General features: G+C 35.6%; 1 protein-coding gene across 3 annotated transcripts in view; it reads right to left on the bottom strand.

Moving 5' to 3' along the window:
- Nucleotides 1-27274, bottom strand: part of LRRK1 (leucine rich repeat kinase 1) — a 175799-nt gene that overhangs the window by 83517 nt on the left and 65008 nt on the right. For all 3 annotated transcript variants that reach the window (XM_074234232.1, XM_074234233.1, XM_074234234.1), the window contains exons 4-6: nucleotides 16529-16700; nucleotides 13047-13226; nucleotides 12325-12473 (exon numbers count right to left, since the gene is read on the bottom strand). In XM_074234232.1, the coding sequence (XP_074090333.1) occupies nucleotides 12325-12473; nucleotides 13047-13226; nucleotides 16529-16700 (501 nt within the window). The remainder of the gene's footprint in view (nucleotides 1-12324; nucleotides 12474-13046; nucleotides 13227-16528; nucleotides 16701-27274) is intronic.

Below are 27274 nucleotides of genomic sequence, written 5' to 3'. Positions count from 1 at the left end.
CTGGATAAAGAATTAGAGAAAGATGAAAGCAGAAGCATAATAGTTTCAGATATAGAAAACTAATGGGGGCTTTGGATATGAAATGCTGGAATTCACAAAAAACACAAGCAAAATTGCAGGCACAATTTTGTAGATTCTGAAACAGGATTTGGTGATCTCTTTAGATACCTTGAAATTACATAATACCTAAGAATCGTTCACCAGCAGACCTAGAGTAGAGAGAGAGAAAATATAATGGAAGAAAGAAAGAAAAATGAAGAACAGAGAGAGAGAGAGAGAGAGAGAGAGAGAGAGAGAGAGAGAGAGAGAGAGAAGAAAAAATGAGAACAAGAACAAATTGGAACAATACATTTGTGCATGAATAAGTTAGTCATAGGTCTTTAAGGTAGATATTTCTTTTTTAATTCAAATTTTAAATTTATTTATTTTTTCCAACTATATGCAAAGATAATTTTAAACATTTATTTTTTATAAGATTTTGAATTCCACATTTTCCCCTTCCTTCCTCCCTTCCCTTCCCCCTTCCCTTAACAGGAAGTAATAGGTTATACATGTATAACTATGGTAAACATATCTCCATATGAGTCATGTTGAGAAAGAAGAATTAGAATAAAAGGGCAAAGACATGAGGGAAAAAACATAAAACAAATTTTAAAAATTGAAAACTGTATGCTTTGGTATGAATTCAGACTCCTTTCCATCACAAGTCCTTTAGAATTGTCTTTGATCATTGTGTTACTGTGAAGAGTTAAATCCATTGTAATTGTTCATTATACTATGTTGCTATTAATGTATACAATGTTCTTCTGGTTCTGCTTACTTTATTCAGCATCAGTTCATGCAAGTCTACCAAGGCTTTTCTGCAATTAAGATATATATTCTGAACTTCATGTGAATGACAAAATTTCTTCCTCTAAGAGAAGAAACGGATTACTAAGAAAAAAGCTAGCTATTTCTCAAAATATTTTTCAAGTACCAGTATGAGAGAGGGAATACTGAGTTGAGACATTGGTGAATAGAGTCAGACTTAAAGTGAAAAAGATGTGAGTTTGAATCTTGCCTCAGATTCACAATAGCTGTGTGATTCTGGTCAAGTCACTTGACTTTTGTCTGCCTCAGTTTCCTGATATGTAAAATGGAGATGATAACATCTAAACGGTTTGTTGTGTGGATCAAATAAATCATATATGAAAAGTCCTTGGCAAATCTTAAAAGTATCATGTAAAGATTATCTATCATCGTTCCTTTTTTTTCAAGGAGGCTCAGTCTATCTTAATACAATAAAAAGGCAAAAACCAGCATAAGAGATAAGTGTTTTAATTCCTGTGATCTGGCCTCTTGAGAAAATACTGTGCTAACAGTTGAAAATTCAATTCAAGAAACATGCAAGGGACTGTGCACTAAAGAGTTTACAATTCACTGGAAACTGAAGTGGGTAACAAGACATTTAGACAAACAATTGCAAATCAGGTTAATGTATGATAAATATAAAGGAGAGGTTAAACAAGAATATCTCAAGAAATCTGAAAAGGAAGAGATAAGAAGGGCATCAGGAAAAGCCTCAGAAAGGAGATAGCATCTGATTAAGTATAAGCTCCCTGAAAGTAGCTCTATTTTAACTTTTGTTTTAGTATCCCTAAAGTTTAGCACTGAGCTGGAATCATTGTAGGTGTTTAAGAAATGTTTATTGAATTGGATCAATCAACTGACTGAAATTGAATTGACTAAAGGAAAGGAAGGATTTTGACAGACAGGAGCTGTTCCAGGTAAGGGAGATGATAAAAAGATTGGAGATGAGAAAAGCCAAGGAGATGGAATAGAGAAGGATGAGAATATGAATTTTGGCTTAAAAGTCATTTTGGGGGGCAGCTAAGGTGGCGCAGTGGATAGAGCACCAGCCCTGGAGTCAGGAGGACCTGAGTTCAAATCGGCCTCAAATACTTAATAATTACCTAGCTGTGTGGTCTTGGGCAAGTCACTTAACCCTACTGTCTTTCAAAAATCAAAAATTAAAAAAACAAACAAAAGTCATCTTGGCTGCATTTCAGAGTACATAAAATACATCAGCTTGACAAAGGGCTAACATGAGTCAGATTGTAGAGAGCTCTAAAATACCAATCTAAGGAATTTGTACTTTATTCAGTAGACAATGGGAACCTATGGGTAGAGAAGTAAAATTATCAGTGATTGTCCTCTGAAAATTACTTTGACAGGAATATGAAGGCTGAATTAGAAGAAGAAAAATGGAGGGAGAAAGACCTATTAGGAGACTCAATATAATAAAAATGCCTAAACTGGATCATTAAAATGGGAATAGAAAGAGAAAGATGACTGGAGAGATTTCTTAATTTGTCTGAACCTCATTTTTCTGCATCTTCAAACTGAGGTTGAAAGGTTGGACTTCTAAAGCTCCCTGTGCTTCTAGATCTCTGATCCTATGATCCTGACATGGTCTGTAGACCACAAATAAGAGGCTGGATGAATATTTGTTTAGTATCTTATGGTAATAGTTTTGGTGATTCTAATGAAACCCCTATTCATAGTACAGTATAGTCTCCTTCACTTTCCTTCAATAAGGGAAAGGTAGCCATTCCAGATATATCCCAACAACCCTAGGGCAAATGGAGTTATGGCTCTATAGCATGTGTTCTTAACCTGGGGTCCAAGGACTCCCTGGGGATCCAGGATTTTGGACCTAGAACTTTTTTACTTATTTATTTAATTTAATTTAATTTAATTTTTGCAAGGCAAATGGGGTTAAGTGGCTTGCCCAAGGCCACACAGCTAGGTAATTATTAAATGTCGGAGACTGGATTTGAACCCAGGTACTCCTGACTCCAAGGCCGGTGCTTTATCCACTGTGCCACCTAGCTGCCCAGTGGGCCACCTAGCCACCCAACCTAGAACTTTTAAAATATTTTGGTAATCATATTTTAATATAAATGACTTCCTTTGGAGGAAAATATTTATGTATTTTATATGAATCCTATGGATTTTATTTCATTCATATAAAAACATTATCCTGAGAAGAGATTTGTGGATTCATCAAGTTTTTGAAAGGATTATAACACAAAAATGGTTAAGGACGTCTGTTCCATAAGCCATTAGAACAGTAGACTTGACAAAACTCATTTCTACATTGAGGGAGCTTGGATAGGCATGTTGGTAGTTTGGCCCCAGAATACACAATAGTTCATCTGGTAAGTCACTATGAATATGCCAATTTATTAGCATACATTTAATACAGAAATAATAAGAATGGTTTCTTTCTTTGACTTAGCTGCAAGATTTTGTATTATTAGGGTTTTTTTGGGGTTTTTTTGTTTTAAGGAAAGAAATAATTTCCTAAGTAAAGATCAAAACTAATTTGTTTCAGTCATTTTTGCAATGGTGAAAAACCAAACCAAAAAAGTCCCAACCCAACATTCAAAACCACTGAGGAGGGAGAAGCAGCATCAGGATTCCAGGACCTAATTAGCTCTTTCCTGGCATTTACTACACTTTCAAAATGTTTTCCAGCTCTTGCTAGGGTGTGACAATGCCAAACCATGAAAGTCACTTCTCACAGAAATAAATGAACTTTCCTCAGGATGCTCACAATGAAAACAATCCACTTCATTAAACTTTAAAGCAATGATATGGCAAAAAATACTCAACCAAATGTTACTTGTTTTTTATTCTTTTAAAAGAAGAAAATTATCTCTCAAAAATTTCTTTCTAGGCAGTTGGAATTACAGATGTGGCTTCACATTCTGTCTACTTTATTTGTTAGCAAAAGCAATGAAATCAGTCCATTTGTCCTAGAAAGAGTTTTGACCTTTAAATTTTTGGTGTCAGATTTCTGTCTTCATTCATCTTATGCTATTTCAAGTATTTTGTTTTGGGTAGAACCTATTATTCCATTGACTTAAGTAACTCCCAGTGAAAAAACTTCCCTCTGCCAATGTTTATCAGCACCTTCTCTGAAACTTAAAGGCCTAGAACCCAAAATCATAGCCTGCTGGACACCTGAACTAGATTAAAATGTAATTGCAAATAAAATGCAATAAAGTAAATAAATAAGTAAATAACAAATAAGAACTAATGCAATAAAGCATAGACAATGCCAATTTGTAGTTTATAAAGTCAATACACTGCCATGGGATCCTTCTAGTATGATACCACTGCTCTAGAAGATTGAAAGATGAAATAATTTGCCTGGGGTCATAAGACCAGTATGTTTCTGACTCAGAGGTCAGCTCATTGTCTACAATACCATGTTATCTCTATTAATTTTAGAAGTCTAAGATATTTGACAAACCCCAGATCTACAGTATAATCCTATATATGCAGAGCAATCAGAACATCATATTTTATTATTAAATCAAAATAGTGAATATTTACAGAACATATTCTGTGTCCTGGGCACTATGAGGGAAGACATAATCCTATAGGGTAGTAAGAATTAAATGATGAAAAGCTGAATAACAATTAAAGAAAATGTCAAAAGGCAGGACAGGATTGACAAATAAATGGCATAGACAATAAATGCTATCATTCCAGAGAGTCTTTAAATAAAGGTCTTTAACAATTTTAAGGATAATTGCTTAACCAACAAGAGTTTTAGAACCTATATACAAGCATATAAATGAGCTTATATAGAATATGGGTCTTGTATAGGATTCTGTAGGTGGGGAAGCTCTATAGAGCAATTCAGATGGGGAATTTGTTTTTATGTCAGTGACTGTCAGTCATGAAGGTTTATGGAAAATTATGTCAAAATTTGTTTGCCCAGAGAAGTTCATCAGCATTGGATATCAATTCCATCTTGGTGTGCTTGCCTGGGTTCTAGAGAGTGGACAATGCTCTCAAGATTTCCCAGATACTAGTGGAGTGAAACGGGGATGTGTCCTTGCTCCCATGCTTTTTATTTTATTTTATTTTATTTTATTTTATTTTATTTTATTTTATTCTATTCTATTCTATTTTATTTTATTTTATTTTATTTATCTATTTATTTATCTATCTATTTATTTATTTATTTATTGCAAGGCAATGGGGTTAAGTGGCTTGCCCAAGGCCACACGGCTAGGTAATTAGTAAGTGTCTGAGGTCGGATTTGAACCCAGTAGTCCTGACTCCAAGGCCGTGCTCTATTCACTGCGCCACCTAGCCGCCCCCACCCCCGTCTTTTTAGCATAATGCTTTCAGTCATGTTATCAAAAGCCTTCACTGAGGATGAACATGGCCTGATGGCAAATTCTTCAACTTGAAAAGGCTATAAGCCAAGACCAAAGTAGAGGGAGTGTTGGTGCATGATCTTCTGTTTGCAGATGATTGTACACTCAAGGCAGACTCTGAAGCTGAGATGCAACAAATCATGGATAGATTCTCTGCTGTTTGTGCTAACTTTGGTCTAAAAATGAAAACATAGATGCTCCATTAACTAGCACCACACCATCCATATGTGGAACCACTGATTACAGCAAATGAAGAAATTTTGAGTACTGTGGATAAGTTCACTTACTTTGGCAGTGTTCTTTCCAGGGAGGTACACATTGACAATGAGGTTCACACATGCATTGCCAGAGCTAGCTCAGTATTTGGGAAATTCCAAAAGAAAGTTGGGAGAGAAAAGGTATTAGCCTGACTACCAAGCTGAAGGTCTACAGAGCCGTTGTGGCTGACCTCATCATTTCTGTATGTCTATGAAACCTGAACAGTCTACCAGCACCATGTCAGAAAACTGAATTGTTTCAATTTAAATTGTCTTAGGAAGATTCTGAAGATCACCTGGCAGGAGAAGATACCAGATACTGAGGTCCTTTCTTGAGCTGAACTGCCTAGCACTCCAATATTACTACAGAGAGTGCACCTAAGTTGGGCTGATCATGTTGTTAGAGTGCCAGTACTAGCCTATGGAGAACTCACACAGGGCAAGGTCTCACAAGGGGGTCAGAAGAAGCGATCTTGAGATATCCTGAAGATCTCTTTTAAGAACTTTGGAATTAATTTCACAGCACAGGAGACACTGGCACAGGACTGCCCAGCATGATGTGCCCTCATCAGTGAGGGTACTGTGCTCTATGAGAAAAGCAAAGTTGAAGCAGCTCTAAGGAAATGTGACATACTTAAGTTTAGAGTACCCACCCCAGGTGTTCACATAGACTATTTGTGCTTGATTGTATTGGACTGGTCAATCAAGTTGTACACACTGTAATTTGTTTCAAACATAGTGATGTCATTTTAGTCTTCCTCAATAATGAAGGACAAGAACCAGTGGCTGTAGGCATTAAAAGATTAAATGACTTGCTCTTAATCACAATGCTAGACAGGATTCTGAAAAAAAAAATGATCAGAAAACTCAAGCCTCTCCAATTTCTTCTACAAAAAAAGATAGAACTTTACCTCAAAATGAACATAGGGCAGCAGAAGCAAAGTCAGGGTAAAGAAGCTATCTCCTGAAGACAATTTGAGTAGACTCCAGGAAAGATTAAGGGTGGAGGCTTGGCTCCAATGAAGGTCAAACACCTCCAGTTCAACTCTGCTGAATGAACAAACAAAAACCCTCAGGGTAGCTGAGTAGGGAGACAGTCTCAGTTTCAAGAACTTTCTCCCCTCACCAAAAGAAAGCTGAGTAGAAGACTGAGGGGCCTTTCAATGAGGAGAGAAGCTAAACAAATTTGTGCTGACTTAGATGTGGTCCTGGATATGGGCACTTAGAGGAGAGCAGAGTCCTGGATTTCAATAGCAAGGCAGAGAGGACTGTTGAAGTTTGCAATCACCAGAGGGAATACAGGAAGCAAGAGCATTTTCAGAGTGCCCAAGGTTAGGCTCCAGGATAGAGTTCAGGAAAATAACTGTAAGAAGGACCTGAGGCTAAGTTCATAGTACCCACACCCCAGAACTAGAATTTGATTAGAATAAGAAGCTACTAGGGGCAGCTAGGTGGCGTAGTGGATAAAGCACCAGCCCTGGAGTCAGGAGTACCTGGGTTCAAACCCTGTCTCAGACACTTAATAATTACCTAGCTGTGTGGCCTTGGGCAAGCCACTTAACCCCGTTTGCAAAAACCTAAAAAAAAAAAAAAGAAGAAGCTACTAAAAACAAAATAAAAATGTAAAGCAAAGGAGAAAGAACTCAATTATAAATAGCTACTATGGGGATAGAGAAGATCTGAGTTCATACTCAGAAGGAGATAGTGGAGTTAAAAAAAGTCATTCTTTTTTTTTATAATGAAAAACTCCAAATGATTACAAGCCCAAAAAGAGTTCTTGAAGGAACTTAAAAAAGAACTTTAAAAGTCAAATAAAAGAGATCAAGGAAAAATAAGAAAAAAAGAAACCCAACAAAAACCAAGAGCAATCCAAGGAAATCAAGAAAATTGTGAAAAGAAAGTCAACCAACTGGAAATAGAAAATCAAAAATATAAGGAAGAAAACAATTTCTTGAAAAACTAGAATTAGGCATGGGGAAGCTATTGATATTATAAGACACCAAGAAATAATAAAACAAAATTCAAAAGAATGAAAAAATAGAAGAGAACTTGAAGTATCTTACCAGAAAAACAACTGATCTGGAGGACAGATTGAGGAGACAATACAAGAATAAATGGACTGGTTATGATACAAAAAAACCCTATAAGAATTACAAGAAATTATTAAGGAAAATTGCCACAAAATTCTAGAACAAGAAGGTAAAGGAGAAATAGGAAAAAAAATCCAATCACCACCTGAAAGAGATCCCAGGAGGAAAATTTACAGGAATATCATAGTTAAATTTCAAAGTTCCCAGGAGAAAACACTGCAAACACAAGAAAAAAAACTCAATTTAAATCCCATGAATCTACAGTCAGGATTACACAAGAACTGGCAGCAAGTACTCAAGGACTGTCAGTCTTGGAACACTATATTTCAAAGGTCAAAGTTATGACCAAGGATGATTTAGAGAGCAAGTATAATCCTAAATGGGAAAAAATATCCCCCCAAAACAAGTATTTAACCATTTGAGAGACTGAGGTATTTGTGACAAAGAAAAGCAGAACTTAATGGAAAATTACATATATAAGATACAAGAGAAATATAAAGTAAGCATTAAAGATCAATTTTAAGGGACTCAATTAGGTCAAACTATTTACTTATATGTGAAAGTGCTATCCATACTCTAATAACTAGCATCATGGTTTGGGTAGTTTGAAAGAAAGGCTTGTGTTGAGCTCTGTAGGTTGGAATGATTCTAAAAAAACTGTAGGAAGAGATAAAAGGAAGTGATTACCTCATACAAAAGAGGCATGAAAAGAAGAACTGATACAGAAAAAGTGGAAGGGGAGGTTTGATAGAAAGGTAACCTTACTCATCAAAATTGGATTAAAGAGGGAACAACATACACATCTAGAAGGGTATAAATTTTTTATAGTATTTTAAATTTAGAAGAAAAAATAGGGTGAGGGGATAGATAAGGGAAGGACTTTTAAGAGTGTGTAGAATAAGAATGAGGAGGGGGGAGGAATAAGGGAGAAGAAACTCTTAGAAAGAAAGGTAGATTAAGGTGGAGAGTTGGGGAGTATAGGAAAGGGACAATTACAGGAGTGAGCAGAATAAGGAATAGGAGGACAAGGCAGTGTATAGAAATAGTGTGAAGGGATAGAGTAAATAGAGCAAGACAGTGAGGAAAAACAGAATGAGGGAAATACACAATCAATAATTATATCTTAGAATTTGAATGGGATGAATTTATTCATAAACCAGAAATGAAAGCAAATTGGATTAAAATATCTGAATTCAATAATATATTGCTTACAGAAAATACAATAAAAGAGAGATACACAGAGAGATAAAATAAAGAACTGGAGTAAAATTTATTATATAAAAAAGCAGGAATCTCAGACAAAGTTAAAGCAAAAATAGTTTTAATTAAAAGAGAAAAATAGGGAATCTATACCATGTGTCACCAATATTATTTTAGACCATTTAAAATAACTAGACAATATAAAATACTTGAAAGTACACTTGCCAAACAGATCCATGAACATGGACAGAAAACACTCTTCATACAAAGAAAGTCAAATCTAAATCATTAGAAAAAAATTCATTGTTCATGGATAAGTAAAGTCAATTTAATAAAAATATGGTAATTTCATCTAACTCATCTATTTATTCAATGCCAAACCAATATTAATTAATGTCAACCCAAAAATTACTTAAAAATTTATTTTACTAGGGGTAGCTAGGTGGTGCAATTTATAGAGCACCAGCTCTGGAGTCAGGAGGACCTGAGTTCAAATTTGACCTCAGACACTTAATAAATACCTAGCTGGGTGACCTTGGGAAAGTCACTTAACCCCCAGTGCCTTGCCAAAAAAATTATTTTACTGATTTAGAAAAAGTAATAAATTTTGATTTGGAAAAAGAAAAGTTTAAGGATTTCAAAGAAATTAAGGGAAAGAAATGTAATGGAAGGAGATTCAGTAGTATCAGACCTTAAATAATAATTATTGAAGAGTAAAATGGATAATTTTGATTATTTTAAATTAAAATTTTCTTGTATAAATAAAACTAATGTAACCAAGATTAGGAGGAAAGCAAAAAGTGGTGGGGGAAATTTTATAGATGATCTCTCAGACATAATGTGACTGTGCTGAATATTGATGAGATATGAAAAATGAGTTGGTTGATTTAGAAAAACATGGAAAGACATGGATCTATGAAAGATGCTATCTTCCTCCAGAGAAAGTATTGACAAATAGAAATATTTATATATTTTTATATATGGATATAGTGGGTCTTACATGTATGTATATTTTATAGCTATGTATGCATATGTATATCTATGAATATTTGATTGTAGCCTTCTTTAGAATGAAGTGGAGAGGGAGAGAGAGAAAAAAATTAAGTACACAACAGAGAACAAAAGAAAACCTAGAAGAAAGCACAGAAAAATGGGTTGCTTTGAAAATAATGTGTAAGAAAAACAGGTTTTCACATAATGTAAATTTATTGTTTTGAATTGAGCCCTCTCTTGTGTTCTACTATGTACATGGAAGTGTTCTTGTTTCCCCCTTTTCTCATTTTGTGTTTTAAGTTTAAAATAAATGAAAAAATCATAATGCTATAAAATGTTAAAGGCAAAATGCTACTTAAAATACTCCAAGGTTGCATCTCCATCTACTATGTTTAACACTGCCTCTAATACTGATTTCTTTGCATGACACACTATTAATGCTTTAGAAATGCATATACCAACACCTTCATATGCCAGGAAAGTGTCTTTCTAATGTGCACAGTTTTGTTAAAAAAAAAGTCTGAGAAATATGATTAAATGGGGATATAAACCAAAGTAATTGGAATGTAATAAATCAAGTGATACCTTGTTGATACCTTTGCTAGTCTCAAAAATACACAAAATCATGAAGACAGATAATGATAGTAAAACTATGAGATAAGGAACACTACAAACACTACAAACACGACAAATTAAGCCTTAACAGCAAATGGTACAAACATGTATCTTTTGACAGTATGTATGGTTAAATGTTTTCTGAACCCAAACCAAAGGTGTGGATTTAAACAAAACAGAAGTCAAAGACAAAAGGCAGATAAGGCAATTCAGAATTTAGGTGGGTGGCACTTACCTCTGGTTCACAGGACATTACTTTATCTGATTACTAAATCTCACCACTTTATAGCTCTTATTAAAATCCTAAAAAGCACCACTGCTAAACGAAGTTATAGCAAATACAAACACACCTATTTAAAGGTACTTACCACTGGAATTCATATGAATTTTTTTTAAAGCTATATGTTTAAAGAACCTAGGAGAGATTTTATGAGTCATATTTTTACAGTTTTATTTTCTCTTTTACTCTTATCCCAAAAAAGGTCTTAATGAACTTTGTAAGCATATGGTTTGTTGAACAAACATTGCCCATGTCACACGAATGATTACATACTCAAAAATCTGGTTCAGGTACAGATATGCAACATAATCATGCCTACTGCATGCCAAAAGCCAAGTACATTTTTTGTAGATTGAGAGGCAGTTTTCCCTTGGAGCCAGGAAGCTCTGGGTTAAAGATCTGCCCAAGACACATACTGGCTGGGTGAAATTGAGCTTCTGGATGTTCTTAGTAATTCTCTAAGACTAGAATTTAAAAAGAAAGTGCTGATTTTCATTAGAAGGGGGAATCTCCACACTGGGTAGTTTCCTATCCATATGAAATCACAGGTTTGGCCACATATTAATTTCTCTCTCTCTCTCCTCTCCTCTCCTCTCCTCTCCTCTCCTCTCCTCTCCTCTCCTCTCCTCTCCTCTCCTCTCCTCTCCTCTCCTCTCCTCTCCTCCTCCTCACTCCTCTCCTCTCCTCTCCTCTCCTCCTCTCCTCTCCTCTCCTCTCCTCTCTCTCTCCTCTCCTCTCCTCTCCTCTCCTCTCCTCTCCTCTCCTCTCCTCTCCTCTCCTCTCCTCTCCTCTCCTCTCCTCTCCTCTCCTCTCCTCTCCTCTCCTCTCCTCTCCTCTCCTCTCCTCTCTCTCCTCCTCCTCCTCCTCTCCTCTCCTCTCCTCTCCTCTCCTTTTTTTTTTAGTTTTTGCAAGAGAGTGGGGTTAAGTGACTTGTCCAATGTCATACAGATAGGCAATTATGTGTCTGAGATAGGATTTAAATTCAGGTCCTTTTGACTCCAGGACTTTTGCTCTATCCACTGCGCCACCAGCTGCCCCCGCATATTAATTTCTTTATTAGTTCTCATGCTACTCATACACAGCTAATATAATATTGGAGCTTTTCTATTCCCTAACCACACAGTCATGATGGTTTGGGTATTTTGAAAGAAAAGCTTATGTTGAGCTCTATAGGTTGGAATGATTCTAAAAAAACTGTAGGAAGAGATAAAAATTTTAAGAGAAAAGTCATAAATGTCGTATATGAAATACAGGGTATCTCAAAAGTCTCAGTACAATTTTAAGCACATTTTAAAGGTTAGAGATAATTAATCTCAGTGTTGGGGCAGCCAGGTGGTACAGTGGCTAGAGCACCAGGTCTAGAGTCAGAAAGACCTGAGTTCAAATCCAGCCTGAGACCTTTACTCGCTATATGACTTTAAATAAGTCATTAAGATTCTGTTTGCCTCAGTTTCTTCATCTATAAAAAGAGGATAATAACAGCACCCATCTCCCAAGGTAGTTGCAAAGATCAAATGAGATATGCCTAGCATACAGTAAGCACTATTTAAATACTAATTTATTATTATTAGTGATTCAAATCTCCATAGAAGACTGTTGGAATACCCTGTAAAGTCACAATGGTTTAGGCCACATTTCAGATCTGTAGTTTGTAGGTACTGGCTACTTACTGCTTTTGTTGGAGAACCAGTTCCTGGTATGCTCGTCTCTATGAAATATTTCCTAAGTAGATGTTTACTTAGATCAGGACTATCCATCAAAATGTATGAACAGAAGAAGGCCCCATGACGAATCAGAAATATAGCAATATCCTCATTCCCTAAAGAAGAGGTAAAAAAGAAAGCTAAGAGGGTTCAGTCTCCTTTTTTCATTCTCGGTCTTTTTTTTTTAAAGAAACCATAAGGAACTGGTCATTACCAATGGGGAGGAAATTCAACATGTGAAAGAGGAACTAAGAAAAGACATGCTCCAGTTTAACGTCTTTCTGTATATTACTTCCCCTAAAACATCAAGATCCTATTAGTGACAGAATTTTATGGGATTTTATCATTTAGGGTACCTTATAAAAACTGTTCCCATTTGAAAAAGATTATTCATGTTTCTGAATTTACCAAGTGCAAAGGAGTCAGAGAGAAAGATGAAGAGAAGGGTGAAAGAGACAGGGACAGAAGTAGAGAATGAGAATATACTTAAATATTGTAAACAGAGAAGAGAAAACTGGTTACAGATGCCTACATCTGGAGGAAGCTTTGAGAGCTCAGGAGATTGTGGTTACTCTATGGATATGGTTCCAAATCCACTAACAGTCTCAATTGCTGTTAATAGCTTATAAGAAACAACAGCCCCAGATCCTGAAGGTTTGGGAAGGACTTCAATAAGCATAATTACATACCTGACTTGATAGCTGCATAAAGTGGTAACCTTATAATGACTGGAAATTCATTCTTCCTCACTGCATAGCTCTCTGGGTCAGCACTATAAGTAAGCACTAGGAGTTTAACAACATCTAGGTGTCCTTGTTGGCAAGCGATAGCTAACATCCAATTCAACAGTCGTTGGTAGCTGCATGGACCTAACAAGGCAATTTGAAAAAAACAAAAACACATTGAATAGTCCCATTCAATGTTACCACCATGATATTTTCATTTGGGCCACCAATAAATACAAACCCTAAATTAATTGGAAGATATTGGCATCAAGTTGATAACATTTGACAGGAGTATAGATGGTTCTTCTTTTAACTACCATGATACTCTCTAAATTCTCTGTAATTATAACTGACATTCAGGAATCTTTAGGAGCTACTCCTTGAAATAACCATCACTGCCCATTTTATTTTAGCATGAAATGCTATTTAACAAGCACACTGAATGAACAGAGACTGTGTGGGTTACACTGCTGCAATATCCTCAAGTTCAAATTAGCATGACAGCTTTTTTTTTTGTCCAATCTCCATGGAAATTACCTCATTCTTTTCATGCACCCTTAGCAACCTTCATCATAACATCATCTCATCCCCAAAGCCTTGAGAAAAAAAAAAAGGTCTGAAAATCCATAGTTACTAAGGAGTTCCTAAACCTTACCCCTTCAACCTTCTTTTCTTAAAATAGTAAATTTACCTGAAAACTAGAAAGTATTTCTTGAAAAGTGAATATATGATATATGATATTTGAAATGAATTAATAATACTTCATATGGGCTACTTAATTGCTAACTCAGTTCCACAGTTTTAAATTCAACCATGTCCAGGTTGGATTGAAGAGCAGTCAATTAAAAACTATTCTCTGGTCATATGGCCAGGGTAAAATTTAGCATACTCTAAATCCCAAAGGAAGACATTCCATTAGTTTAGCTATATCTTCTTCCTTCCCATTCTTCAATTAACTTCTACTCAATAAAAGGGAGTGGTAATAATAGAATTCAACAAAGGAACCCTCAACAAGACAACTGATCCACCAGACAATGGAGGGGGGGCAGAGATCCCATTATTTAGCTCCAAAAATTATTTAAAGTTTTTAACAGCATTCCCTTCCAGTCTATCAAAGACCTACTAGAGGGTAAAGAAAGGAATCTTGCTCGGATTCTCTCTATTTCAGGTCTAAAGAGGATGTTAGGATAACCTTGAAGGATACCACTGGAGTTAATCAGAACTGAAGGATACCATTGGAGTTAATCAGCTAATAGCTTGTGGTTATTAGCAGGTTTATGGCAGACAGGCAAGGAGAGGAATGTGAAATGAACAATAGAGATAGCTAGGAATAAGGAAATGGCCAAAGATGTGTGTGGTAGATATAATTATAAATATCCAAACTGAATTTTGTCTGTACCCAGGCATAGTATCTCATCATCATCATATATTCAGCATGCAATTGCCCCAGATCAGTAATTAAGCATGTGGTTCTTCCAAGAGGTTCTATAGAGTCTGAGATGGAAGATTGTACAAAATTTAGGAACAAGGATAAATCCAATCCAATCCAAATAACATTTATTATGCACTTATGTATAGAGTTACTGGGGATAAGAGTTCCCAATAGGTGATGGCTTGGCTCAGTCATCTTTGAGTGGATTCAAACATCATGGGGTACTGACACTAACCTGCCCTCCAATCCTTTGTCAAAAGTGTTCCAGATAACTGGGTTTGTCCCAGGATAGGGAAGTATCTCTTAGAAAAATTTGAAAGCAAAAATGAGATTGGTCCAGAGACGCAGAAACAGGACTCCATTCAAAGGGGAAAGCCCTTATTCTATCAGATACATATACATATAGGCAAAAATACCAGGGTGATACTTTTTTACTGTAATTTGTTTGGGAAATGGAAACAACTCCCCCTTTAAGGAAGCAGAAGTGGTAGAAAGTGGATCTCTTCCATGGTTTTGACTGCAAGCAAAAAAAATCCTAGCAGTTAGGAACTAGACTTGGCCCATGGAGGGCCAAGTTCAAATCCTACTTATGTAATTAGTAGCTGTGTGACCTTGGGCAAATCACCTAAAATCTCTCAACTTCTATTTATTCATGTGTAAAATGGAGATCATAAATAATAATGCCTGCCTCCTTGGATTGTGGTGAAAATCAAATGAAAATAACATATAATTACATATATAGTGCTTTGAAAATCATAAATCACCATGTAAATACTAGTGAAAATTTTTTAGTATTAGAATAGAAGTATAGCAACAATATTATAAAAATGAACAACTCTGAAAGACTTAAGAACTCTGATTGTTGAAATAATCTAGTCATGATTTCAGTGTTATGAGTTGTTTTTTATTTTTTTTAATCAGGAGGGAGAGAGGTGGAAAGGAGTAAATAATTATTCATTCAAGAATTTGATTATAAAAAGATTGTAGTTGTGGTAAGAAGTATTTATTTTAGTTTTGTTTTTTGCAAGGCAAATGGGGTTAAGTGACTTGCCCAAGGCCACACAGATAGCTAATTATTAGGTGTCTGAGGCCAGATTTGAACTCAGGTCCTCCTGACTCCAGGGCTGGTGCTCTATCCACTGCACCACCTAGCTACCCCAGAAGTATTTATTTTAAAAAAAGAAAAAAAAGGAAGATGAAGAAAAAAGAGAAGAAGGAGGAGGAGGAGCAGAAGAAAGAAAGAAAGAAAGAAAGAAAGAAAGAAAGAAAGAAAGAAAGAAAGAAAAAGAAAGAAGAAAGCAACACTACAACTACTACTTTGGCAATAGTTCCCAAAATGGCTATCACACAGCAGTTTACAATTACAAAGTGCTTTACACAAATGATCTCATCTTAATCTTAGTCCCTGACCACTGGATTTCAATAATGATAACATTAATCATAATCATAATCATAATCATAATCATAATAATAAATATTGATTAGGGTTTACTATGTTCCAGGCACTGCGCTACAATTTACGGTTATAATCTTACTTGATATCTAAATCATTTACATTTGTTCTCAATTTTTGTAAATTAATATCAGAAAGGTGTCTGACTTTGCACTTTCCTTCAGAGGGGAATTTTCACAAACAAGATCTTTTTTTTACATTGTTTTGCTAAGGGGTTTGGATACTCTGAAACATTCTAATCCTGAAGAGTTTGAAGAAAAACCAATTTAAAAACTATCTAATGATATTTGTAGCTTGCTGGCGAATAATAATACCAATAATCACTCATAACTACCCTATGAGGTGAGTATTCCAAGTATTGACAGCATTGTTTTACATAGGAGGAAAAGATTAACTATATGTTATGTATAGAGTTACTTGGGAGTTTGGATATGAACCCAAGTTTTCTCCAATTTTCTTTCCAATACCTCATGCTGAATGCTCATAACAATACTTGAAAATTTACCAGTACATTAGGATGAAGTCATTGTATGTCTGTTAAATAGCTCCTGAACAACTTACCCAATAAAGAATCTAGTAATTCTTTTACAACATCCATGTGTCCAAAATAAGCAGCAACCACAGCTGGATTATCATCATTTGGCTCTGTGGGTAACTGAACAAATTTTTCTTTGAGGAGGTACCTCACTGCTTCTAGATCTCCATAGGCTGCTGTGATACTCAAAAGTTGGCACTAGGTGAGAACATAAAGAGAACCAAGCATAAGTTTCCTTCTTAAAAAGCCTGAGGTTACTTAAAAATCATCTCACAAACTGGTTGATAGCAACAAGAAACAGGTTGGTTATGGTGGATCAAGGACCCAGTAAACTTTTCAGAAAGGTGTTGAGAGTGGCTGTAGAATTATCTCTAGCTTAGAACAACCCACTGGATTTAAAATGTGACCACATGGATTTACATCTTAGCATTTTATTTCTTCACATAAACTTTAAGATCTCCTCTAGAGGGGCAGCTAGGTGGAGCAGTGAATAGAGCACTGGCCCTGGAGTCAGGAGTACCTGAGTTCAAATGTGACCTCAGACACTTAATAATTACTTAGCTGTGTGGCCTTGGGCAAGCCACTAAACCCCACTGCCTTGCAAAAAACAAAATCCAAAAAAAAATCTCCTCTAGGTCTAAATCTTATGATCTTGAAACCAGTGGTGAAGACATCTATGAGCAGTTTTACTTTGCAGTTATCTGAAAGATTTCATTTTAAATTTGATTCACTTCAACATATATTTATTAAGTACCTACTGTATGAAAAACACAGTGTTAGGTTTTTTCCCTTATGGAACTTAAAATCTGGGGAAAATTTGTAACATATTTAGGAGACCTGATCCTTAGTCAGCCAGTCAATTAGTTACAGGTCTAAGACCCATATCTTATAAAAGAACTAAGTAAGTCACCAAACCACAAGCAGTTTTCTCCAGTACTTGTATCTTGGAAGCAAGCAAGTTACCAATCACTTGCTTTCTTTTTATTTATTACTTCACCCAAATCTAGTCTAAATGTCATCTAAATTTATTCCTGAAAGGTAGATGACAGTAATATTTACCAGTTGCTTCCTCTTTTCCTTCCCAAGGAACACAGACCAGAAACCAAAATTCCCCTTCTTTGGGTCTTAAGAAAATGGAATTTCCCTCCATCTAGACAATTAAGTTATTAGTCTAACATAAGTCTGAAATTGTAAGAGAAAGATTTAATTCTTAGTATGTAGATTAGGTGATCCTTATTTGTTTTGTTTTAGATATGCTAGGAAAAAAATCTTCATCTTGACTTCTAAAAAGTCCCTTACACTAATTACTGATGTTTGATATCTCACCATTAAAGATTTCAATCATTTAATTTAGTTCTTTATTAAAGTACAAATATTCCTGAAAAGAGATTTATACACATTCAAGTACTTTATTCCTTAGGAATAATAAAGTTATGATTGATTCCTAAGAATTCATTTATAGGGTCTAGGTTTGAGAGTTCAGAAGGTGGAGGAGAGAATAATAATAAAAGTAGAGTTGTAATAATGCTCATCCTTCTTGACCTCGTTCTGGTAATAATCTTCTAATCGATATCCTCTTCTCTTCAAGTGTTTGTTATACTACTCTATCCTGGTTTTCTTCTTACTCATCTGATTTTCCCTTAGTTTCCTTTGCTGGAGCTTCATCCAGTTCTTGTTCCCTTCAGGTAAGTATCACCTAGGATTCTGTCCTGGGCCTTCTTCTCTTTTCTTTCTATCTTATTTCATTTATGATCACATCAACTTATATCTTTGTGCTAAAGATTCTCAGATCTACTTCTCTAGTCCTAACTTCTTTTCTAACCTCTTAATTTATTTCCTACTGCCCATTAGATATCTCAGACTAGATGTTCTGCAAACATTTTAAACTCAACATATCCAAAACTAAATTCATTATCTTTCCTCCTCAACTCTCCTCCCTTCAAAATTACCCTACTACTGTTCAGCATCTTTCCAATCTCTCAGGCTTAAAGTCTAGGTGTCATCTTTGAATCTTCACACTATGTCACCTTCCATAATAAATCTGCTACCAAGACCCATTTTTTTTTACCTTCAAAAGTCTCTCACATATATCTCCTTCTCTCTTCTGACACTGCCACCACCTTTGTGCAAGTCCTTATCCCCTCACATCTGGCTATTTCAGTGGTCCACTGGTTGGTTTTTCTGCCTCAACTTTCTCCCCATTCCAGTTCATCCTTCACTAAACTGACAAATTAATCTTCCTAAAGCTCCTATTTGACCATGTCACAATTCCATGGTTCCCTGTCACTCTCAGGATCAAATACAAAATGTTCTGTTTGACATTCAGAGCCATTCACAACCTAGCCTCCAACCAACTTTACAATTATCTTAAACTGTAGATCCCAACATATATTCTTCAATGCAATGACAGTGGCCTTCTTGCTATTCCTTAAAAAAGAACAAGACATTCCATCTCTTCTTTCTGGGCATTTTTACTGGCTTTCCCCCTGACTGAAATATTCTCCTCTCTATCCCTGTGTCATGGCTTCCTCCAAGTCCTGGTTACAACCCTATGAGAAGCCTTTTCTGATCCCTCTAATACTGGTGCCTTCCTTACATTGATTATTTCCAATGTGTCTGGTATATTTTTACACACATACACACACACACACACACACACACACACACACACACACACACACAAAATACCCATAGTATATAGATAGAGATAGAGATAGATTAGAGATATAGATAAATGATATAGATATAGATATAGATATAGATATAGATATAGATATAGATATAGATATAGATATAGATATAGATATAGATATAGATATAGATATAGATAGATATCTTGCTTGCATCCAGTTGTTTTCTTGTTGTCTCCCTGGCAGACTGAGCTAATTGAGAGCAGGAATTGTCTTTGTATACTCATTGCTTAGCCCAGTATTTGACCCATACTAGATGTGTAATAAGTGCTTGTTGACTGATTGGCTAAGTTGAAGAAAAACTTGGACAATTTTATACTTTTTACTGAACCATTCCTAGTAAAAGGCATACTCTTGGTAGAAATAAAATACGTATTAGTGAACTAACTCCCTACTAACAAACTGTCAAATTCAGGTTCAGAAGTAGACCTCAGGAAGTAGTGGAAACAAAGTTTACTTGGGATGAATTTTGTTGTCTATTGTTGGCCCTAAAAGCAACAGAGAATCACAAGATTTCAGAGCAGAAAAAAAGCATTTTTATTGAAAAATATTCTTCATTACAACACATATCTCAGGTGGTCATCCAGAGTCTTTGTTTAAAAAAAATTTATTCTGTCCCTAACAAATACCAAACTAAATGAGCATTTTTATATAAACTGTAGAATAAAAAAGGAACACAAAATTGAAAATCTCTAGTATATATATATATATATATATATATGCATATATATATATATGTGACTTGATTTTCCTTTTAAACATATCATAAATTGAGTATAGAACTTTCAAAATTGTCCTGCTTGTTTGTGTTTCCTTCTGGAATTATTTCAGTTCTCTCTTGTACATCTTTAGATGTATTCCTTTTGATCATTTTCTACTCTCTAAAATGATAGAACTTTTCTTTCTTTCTTTCTTTCTTTCTTTCTTTCTTTCTTTCTTTCTTTCTTTCTTTCCTTCTTTCTTTTTTTGGTTGGTCAGCCTATGACTAACCTCCCTCCCAGCTCACTTCAATTGAAAAAAAAAAAAAGAACAAAAAAAGAAACCTCCTATTAACACATATGCACAGTTCAGCATAACAAATTCTCATATTGGCATGTCTGAAAATAATTATGCCTTTTCTTCACTTTGAGCTCATTATCAGTCTCTTAGAATTGTGTATAGATGTGGCTAAAAAAAATGATCACTCTGTGGTCAGTGTAGTGACAAGACATTGAATTTGATTAGACTGCTCTGCTGATTATGAAAAGTGATTTGGGGGGAGGGAAGTGTGAGAAAAGAGAATTGCATTGAATTCCTTTAATCCCACCTCCTTTCACTGATGAACTTTAAACTCATAAATCTTGCTGTTCTTTGACTGTTGTAATGAAGGTATTTCAAAATGCAACATCCAGCAGTTTAGCCCACAGATGATTCAATTTTGTAAAAGTTTGATTCTCCAAAAGAAGAAATATCATAATAGGCTATGAATGTAGGAGAAAAGTAGAATAGGTGGGCTGTTGATTCAGGTGGATCCTATGTGTCTTCCTGAGAAATTTCCAGATATCTCTAGCCTGAAATGGATTTGGAGTGGAAGGAACCAGGCACTATCACTGCATGACTCTGTGGGCAAAGCCACTTAACCAAGTCTATGTTTCTTTCCTCATCTTTAAAATGAGAAGGCTGGACCAGATTGACCATTATAGTTCCTTCTAAATCTAAATGACTGATTTGATAATTCTAAATCTCATTATCAATCCAAACACATTGACTGTTCTACTGTTCTTTATACCAAGTTTTTCTGATTCTCTGTCCTGGGTAAACATATATATATATATATATATATATATATATATATATATATATATATATATATATATATATAGTTTTCAGTTCTGCTCCAAAATTAAAGAGGATGTATTTTAATCATCTCAGAAGTCAGCAAGTGCTTTGATTTCTAAATAAAGAGACTCAGTCAGCCAAATGGTGGAAATTTCATCTGTTTTATTTTCCACTGTGCTGATTAGGGTGGTTAAAAGTGTAGTTGAGGGTAAGAGTGTAACCTTCAGTTTTATGTAATGGTTGCTGTCCCTGCCACCTGCATATAGACAGAGAATTTAAAAACAAAATAAGTATACTTCAGAGGGAGAGGAATGGGAGATGAAATTACTACATCTTAGGAGCAAAAATAGTCAAGTGTATCCCAAGTGATATATTAATGTAATTATAAAAACAACATAATGGGCATTCCATCTAATGCAGGACCCAATACTCCTGTAATCTATAATCTAAATTCCAGGAAAGCACTTGCATTAGCTGAGATGCTATTGTAATTGATTAAATGGTTCACCACAAGCAACAACCAGCAGTCTAGACCACAGATGATTCAATGTTTAAAAGCTTGATTCTTCAAGGTGGTAAGTAATATCATAATAGATAATGAAGGTAGGAGAAAACTAGAATAGGTGGCTTATCAGTTCAAGTGGACCCTTTGTGTCAGTCTGAGAAATTTCCAGACATCTTTAGCCTGGAATAGGCAGTCTGCAAATTTAAATAACACTAGTCTTTTAGAATCAAATGGGATTATATTCATCTTCATGATCTAGTGGTGAACTTTACTTTGAATTAAGTAATTCTCTCTCTCTCTCTCTCTCTCTCTCTCTCTCTCTCTCTCTCCCCCCACATAGGGAATTCTTCCATACAAATCTTCTGCCTTCTTTTTCTTTGTCTAGAAATTTTAATTACATAAATAAATTTTCAAATACCAATGAGAAGATAAAGACAGAGTCACTACATTGCTGACTTTTTATTGGGAAATAGATATGATTCCTCCATAATCTTATTCCAACTTCCTTTCTAAACTAATTTATGCCACTGTCTTTCATATTCTCCATGGTCCAGTCAAATAAATGATCTATTCAGTTTTCACCAAACTTAACATTCCATCATCTTCTGTGCTTGTGACTTCACATTAACCCCTACACTTGGAAAACAACCTTCTTTATATATATGTGTGTGTGTGTGTGTGTGTGTGTGTGTGTGTGTGTATGTATGTATATATTTATATATTTATACACACACACACACACACACACCTCTTAGAATTCTTACTTGTCTTCATTGCTCAATTGAGATGACACCACCTACAGGAGGCCTTTCCTAATCTCCCCAATAGTTAATATTCTTTTCCACATCTAATAACTTGGTATTTATGTAATAGGACCCTCACTCCTCCCACTTCCACCCACACTAATAGAAGAAATCTATGGAATAGCAGCTAATACTACACTTGTTTTCAGGGAAACACTCCTAACATTGTAGCACCTGAGTACCCATTGACATGCTTCCCATTAATAGATCAACCAACTTAATTAACTTTTCACAAAGACCTGCACAAAAGATAAAAGTGATAACAATGATGAAACACATCATTCCATCCATAAACCTGGAGGAAATTCTTCCCCAGAAACACAGAGAATCCTTCGTGAAAGGGGACACAGATTTAAAAATTATTATTGTAAGGAACAAATGTGGTCAAGACACTTCACAACTCTAAAATGATTGCTCTTGGTGTTCTTTTTCCATGATTGAGATTGTCCTCATAGAGTTTACTAATGAGTGTTAGTTATCTGGCTTCACTGTTAAATCAGGTTGCACTGCCTTGATATTTGGGGGGGGGGGCAAGGGGGGAATAGAGGAAGTGCTGCACTTTTTCAAACATGGCAAATACTCTTAACCTAGGATTTGCAAAAGCTTCCCGATTTCAACTCTATTGGATGGGCTAAAAGGATTTTTTTAACTTCTCAGACAACAGAAAGGTTTAACTTCCCTTTTTTCCATACATATCTGAGGTCTTTTCTTTGACTGGCAGCCTTCCTGATTCAGACCTACAGGATGTCCAACCCATAAACTTACCAAAGCCTCATCTCTGTAAAATAAAACATCACTAGGCAATGGATATTGATCTGATAATCCCAAAATGGCCCTGGGATTCAGAGTTCCCACTTTTTAACTCTAAATTCTCTTGTTGGTCTCATCCAAAAGCTAGGAAGCAAGACCCCAAGGCCCTAGGGAAGTGCAATGGTTCTGTTTAAATCCAGGTCTCATATTTGATTTTGTATCTGTCCCTTTCAATCAACAAAATTATCTAAGTCTGAAAGGGGCATACCCTGTCCCCTACATCCTAGACTCAGAAGGGACTTCAGAAGCCACCTAGTTCAACCTCTCTTGGAAGAAGAATCACAACTACTACATCACCATCAACATTATTAGTAGCAGCAGCAGCAGCAGCAGCAGCAGCAGCAGCACCAGTACCAGCAGTACCAGCAGCAACAGCAGCACCATCACAACTAATATTTAAATAGCACCCATGGTGTCAGGCACTGTTTTAAGTACTTTACACATCTCATTTGATCCTATAGGATAGGAGGTAAGTTGTATTTTGCATGAATATTTCTAGTGAAGTGCAACCTTCCTAAAGCAGGTCATTGCATTAGAGGATACCTTGAGATGGGATGCTTTTGTTTCCTCAAGCCTAAAATTGCATCTCTGCTACATCTAGTCATCATACCTATTTTGATTCTTTAGAACCAAGAAGAAAAAGCCATTCCTACTTCTAAATGGCATCTCTCCAAATAGTTGGCAGTTATTATTGATCACCATTACCATGGAGCTGTCCTAGGAGCTTCAAGCAACCTCTTTTTCAGATTAAACTTTTTCAGTTTCTTTAATTGAGCCATCACGTTCTATAGTCTAAAGGTTTGAGCTTAAATCTCACTTTTGATAATGTACTTTCTTTAAAAAAACTGTTGGGGGGGGTGCGGCTAGGTGGCATAGTGGATAAAGCACCAACCCTGGAGTCAGGAGTACCTGGGTTCAAATCCGGCTTCAGACACTTAATAATTACCTAGCCGTGTGGCTTTGGGAAAGCTACTTAACCCCGTTTGCCTTGCAAAAATAACCCTAAAAAAACTGTTAGGGGGGCAACTAAGTGGCACAGTGGAGAGTCTGAAGGACCTAGTTCAAATCAGACACTTCTTAGCTCTATGACATTGGGCAAGTTATTTAACCCTATTGCCTTGCAATTTTTGCTTATTTGTTAAATATTGCCTAATTACATTTTAAAAATTATCTTTTCATGTTCATAGTCTAAATTCTCTCCACAATAAAATAATGTACTTTATTTGTGTCTTTGGCTAAATCTTCTCTCCTCTTTTTGGAAACTGTTTATACCAACTCCTTTTCCCATCCTACAATACCTCTCAGGTTTTCTACCATCTTTAAAAATTCCTGACAGTGGCACACAAATCATAGGTGTGAGTTCTTTTATTACCTAAGATTGTAAAAGTCATCTGGGTCAAGTGACTTGAACTCCAAGGTAGCTCTCTTGAAGTTCCCATCCTATACTGAGATATCAACTCCCTCTTCAATATTTTGGTTCTGTCCTTTTGAGTCCAAATATCATTTTCTGTGTCAGAGAAAATGGAAGCAAAGTTAAGAATTGAGCAGTTCTGCTTTCTTTGTCATGTTTTTATCACCTCATTCAATGGCTAAGCAGGAGACCTATTTCTAACTTTGATCCTCTTCTTTCTCCCAAAAAACTCACTCCCAATTGCTCCCTTTTTGATATCCCTTTTGCCTTCATTTCTTTCTGAGTTTCAATTCATTGTGAGACAGATTCATCTTAATTTTTTTAAGATTGTCCCCATCTTCTGTAACCATATTCCAAAAATTTAAATTGTTTGGTAGCTCTTCTGTATAGAAATTGGGTCCTTTTCCTTTTCAGGCTTGTTTCTCTTTGGGTCTTTCAAACTTAACTTTCCAGAGCTTCCTATTCCTGTTGGTACACAGTAGGCATTTAATCAATGTTTATTGGCTGAATGATTCCACCTGCAGAATTTTTATCTTTATTTATTTATTTATTTTTTGCAAGGCAAACGGGGTTAAGTGGCTTGCCCAAGGCCACACGGCTAGGTAATTATTAAGTGTCTGAGACCGGATTTGAACCCAGGTACTCCTGACTCCAGGGCCAGTGCTTTATCCATTATGCCACCTAGCCGCCCCTAGAATTTTTAACTATTATAGACTGATTCTACTTAACTTTTCTTAAATCCTTTGAAATCTGTTTTTACAAAAATCTAACCTGCATGTGACTCTATTCCCATTTTTCTTCTCTATTGTAGACTCCAAGGCAAAATATCTCTTTTCTTTGAAGACTCTCACTTTTGCCCTAGCAATCAGTTCTTCTTTGTTGACAATAATCAGTTCAAGAATAAAAATTTCCCCTTATTTTGCCACATTTTGAAGAATAATATTATCCATAAAGCTATTCAAGAAATTATAGGTAGGTATGCTTTTGGCAAAAAGATCATTTCAGTAGAGATCCAAATAACTGAAATCCCATTATTATACTACTGACTCAATTGTAGATTTCTGATTGGTTTCCCCAAATCTTCATCCATTTCTTCTGTTTGTAGTATTCACTAATGATAATATAACTTCTGGTTTTGCTTAGCTGATCTTTATTCAAGTGCTTACCATAATGTTAATTCCCCTCTAGTTACTAAATATAGCTTGCTAACACTATTACTGAGCCCTGTATTTTATCTATCCTACTTCTTGGCCCTGCATTATCTATACCATTTCCTTGGAAGAAGGTATACTTTTCCAGAGCTATCTTTCAGTCATGAATCTCATTCTACTAAGTTTCTAATATGTATAAATTCAAATTTGCTCTCATATTAAGTTTCTAACTCAGTCTTGTTATCTTTGTACCTTTGTACATAGGTATCTAAAGTCAAGGAAAGTTTTACTGTTGCATTCTTTCTTGACTTTCTCCTGTGATCCATGTCTTGCCACTGGACCCAGATGACTCTGGAGGATGCAGTGAGCCTGGTGACTTTGCATCTCTTCAGTTAAATCCAGCTCATTTGCATGTCATAGACTTCTTTGAGAATGTCATCAAATCTTCCATCTTTTCTGAATCCCTTAGCTTTTAGAAGTAGCAGTGATCAAATATCATCTCTAGCAATAAAAATCTTCAGTTTCTGGCCTGAGTTCATAATTTTAAGAAATGTTTTGTGTGTGTTCCTTCTGGTTGTTAAGTGGGAAAGTAGTTAAGAGTCCTGGACTTGGAGACAGCAAAACTTAGATTCAAATCCTTCCTCAAACTAGTGATGCTGAGCAAATCACTTAAGCTCTGTCTCAATTTCCTTATCTTTCAGTGGAGGGGTTAATAAAAATATCACCTACTCTCTACTCTAACACTGTTATAAGAAGAAAATGGGATAATTTTTATAAAGTACTTTGCAAAGTTTAAAGAGTTATGTAAATACTAGCTATTAATATTATTTTGGCCTATAGTGATCATCATAAGCAGTGAATCCTTATCATTTTTCTCTTCTCTTTTTTCTTTTTTTAATCATTATAATTTTTGACAAGTCTTGTGACAATGTCCATTATGTGCTGGGTACGTCCACAAGAAGATAGCAAACCTCTTTGGTGTTATCACAACAACCAATAACAGGGAAACCCCAGGCACCACTCCTCATCCCTTCTTCCTCTGACCCTGACTGGCTACTTTTTTATCTGACAACCCCAATGGGGAAATGTCACCATTTGGAGAACAAGCAGTTGGTTCTTCAGAGAATACAGCTCCATCCTCTTTGGCAAATTTTATCAGCATCTTAGCTCCAAATGTCCTGTACTCCTCTTTGCGTTCTCTGCATGTCATTCTTTCATGCTTCAACTTCCTGACACAATTTAGAATCCCCTATCTGTCTCTTTGGATCCTTTTCTCACTAAGCTTTTACTCTGAAGTCCCCTTCACCATGGAATAAGGACTTCAAGCCTGCCCCTCCATCTAATCTATAAGTTCCATAAAGATAGGAAATATGAATTATTCCTCTTTTTATCCCCAGTGTCTGTTTTTTAAAAAAAAAAACAGCAAAACACTTTATTTCCCAAACCATAACTGATTGTTTTTGGTCATCACATTTTAGAATCTGCTATTCTACTTCCACAATGTTTTCTTTTTCCCCTGATAATAATCATATTATAAAAGAAAACAAAGACCACCCTTCTCCCCCCAAAAAAGAAATCTCAAGA

This window comes from Macrotis lagotis, chromosome 4, assembly GCF_037893015.1.
Source record: "Macrotis lagotis isolate mMagLag1 chromosome 4, bilby.v1.9.chrom.fasta, whole genome shotgun sequence".
In the NCBI taxonomy this organism is placed as follows: domain Eukaryota; kingdom Metazoa; phylum Chordata; class Mammalia; order Peramelemorphia; family Peramelidae; genus Macrotis; species Macrotis lagotis.
This window is presented reverse-complemented; position numbering and strand designations above follow the sequence as displayed.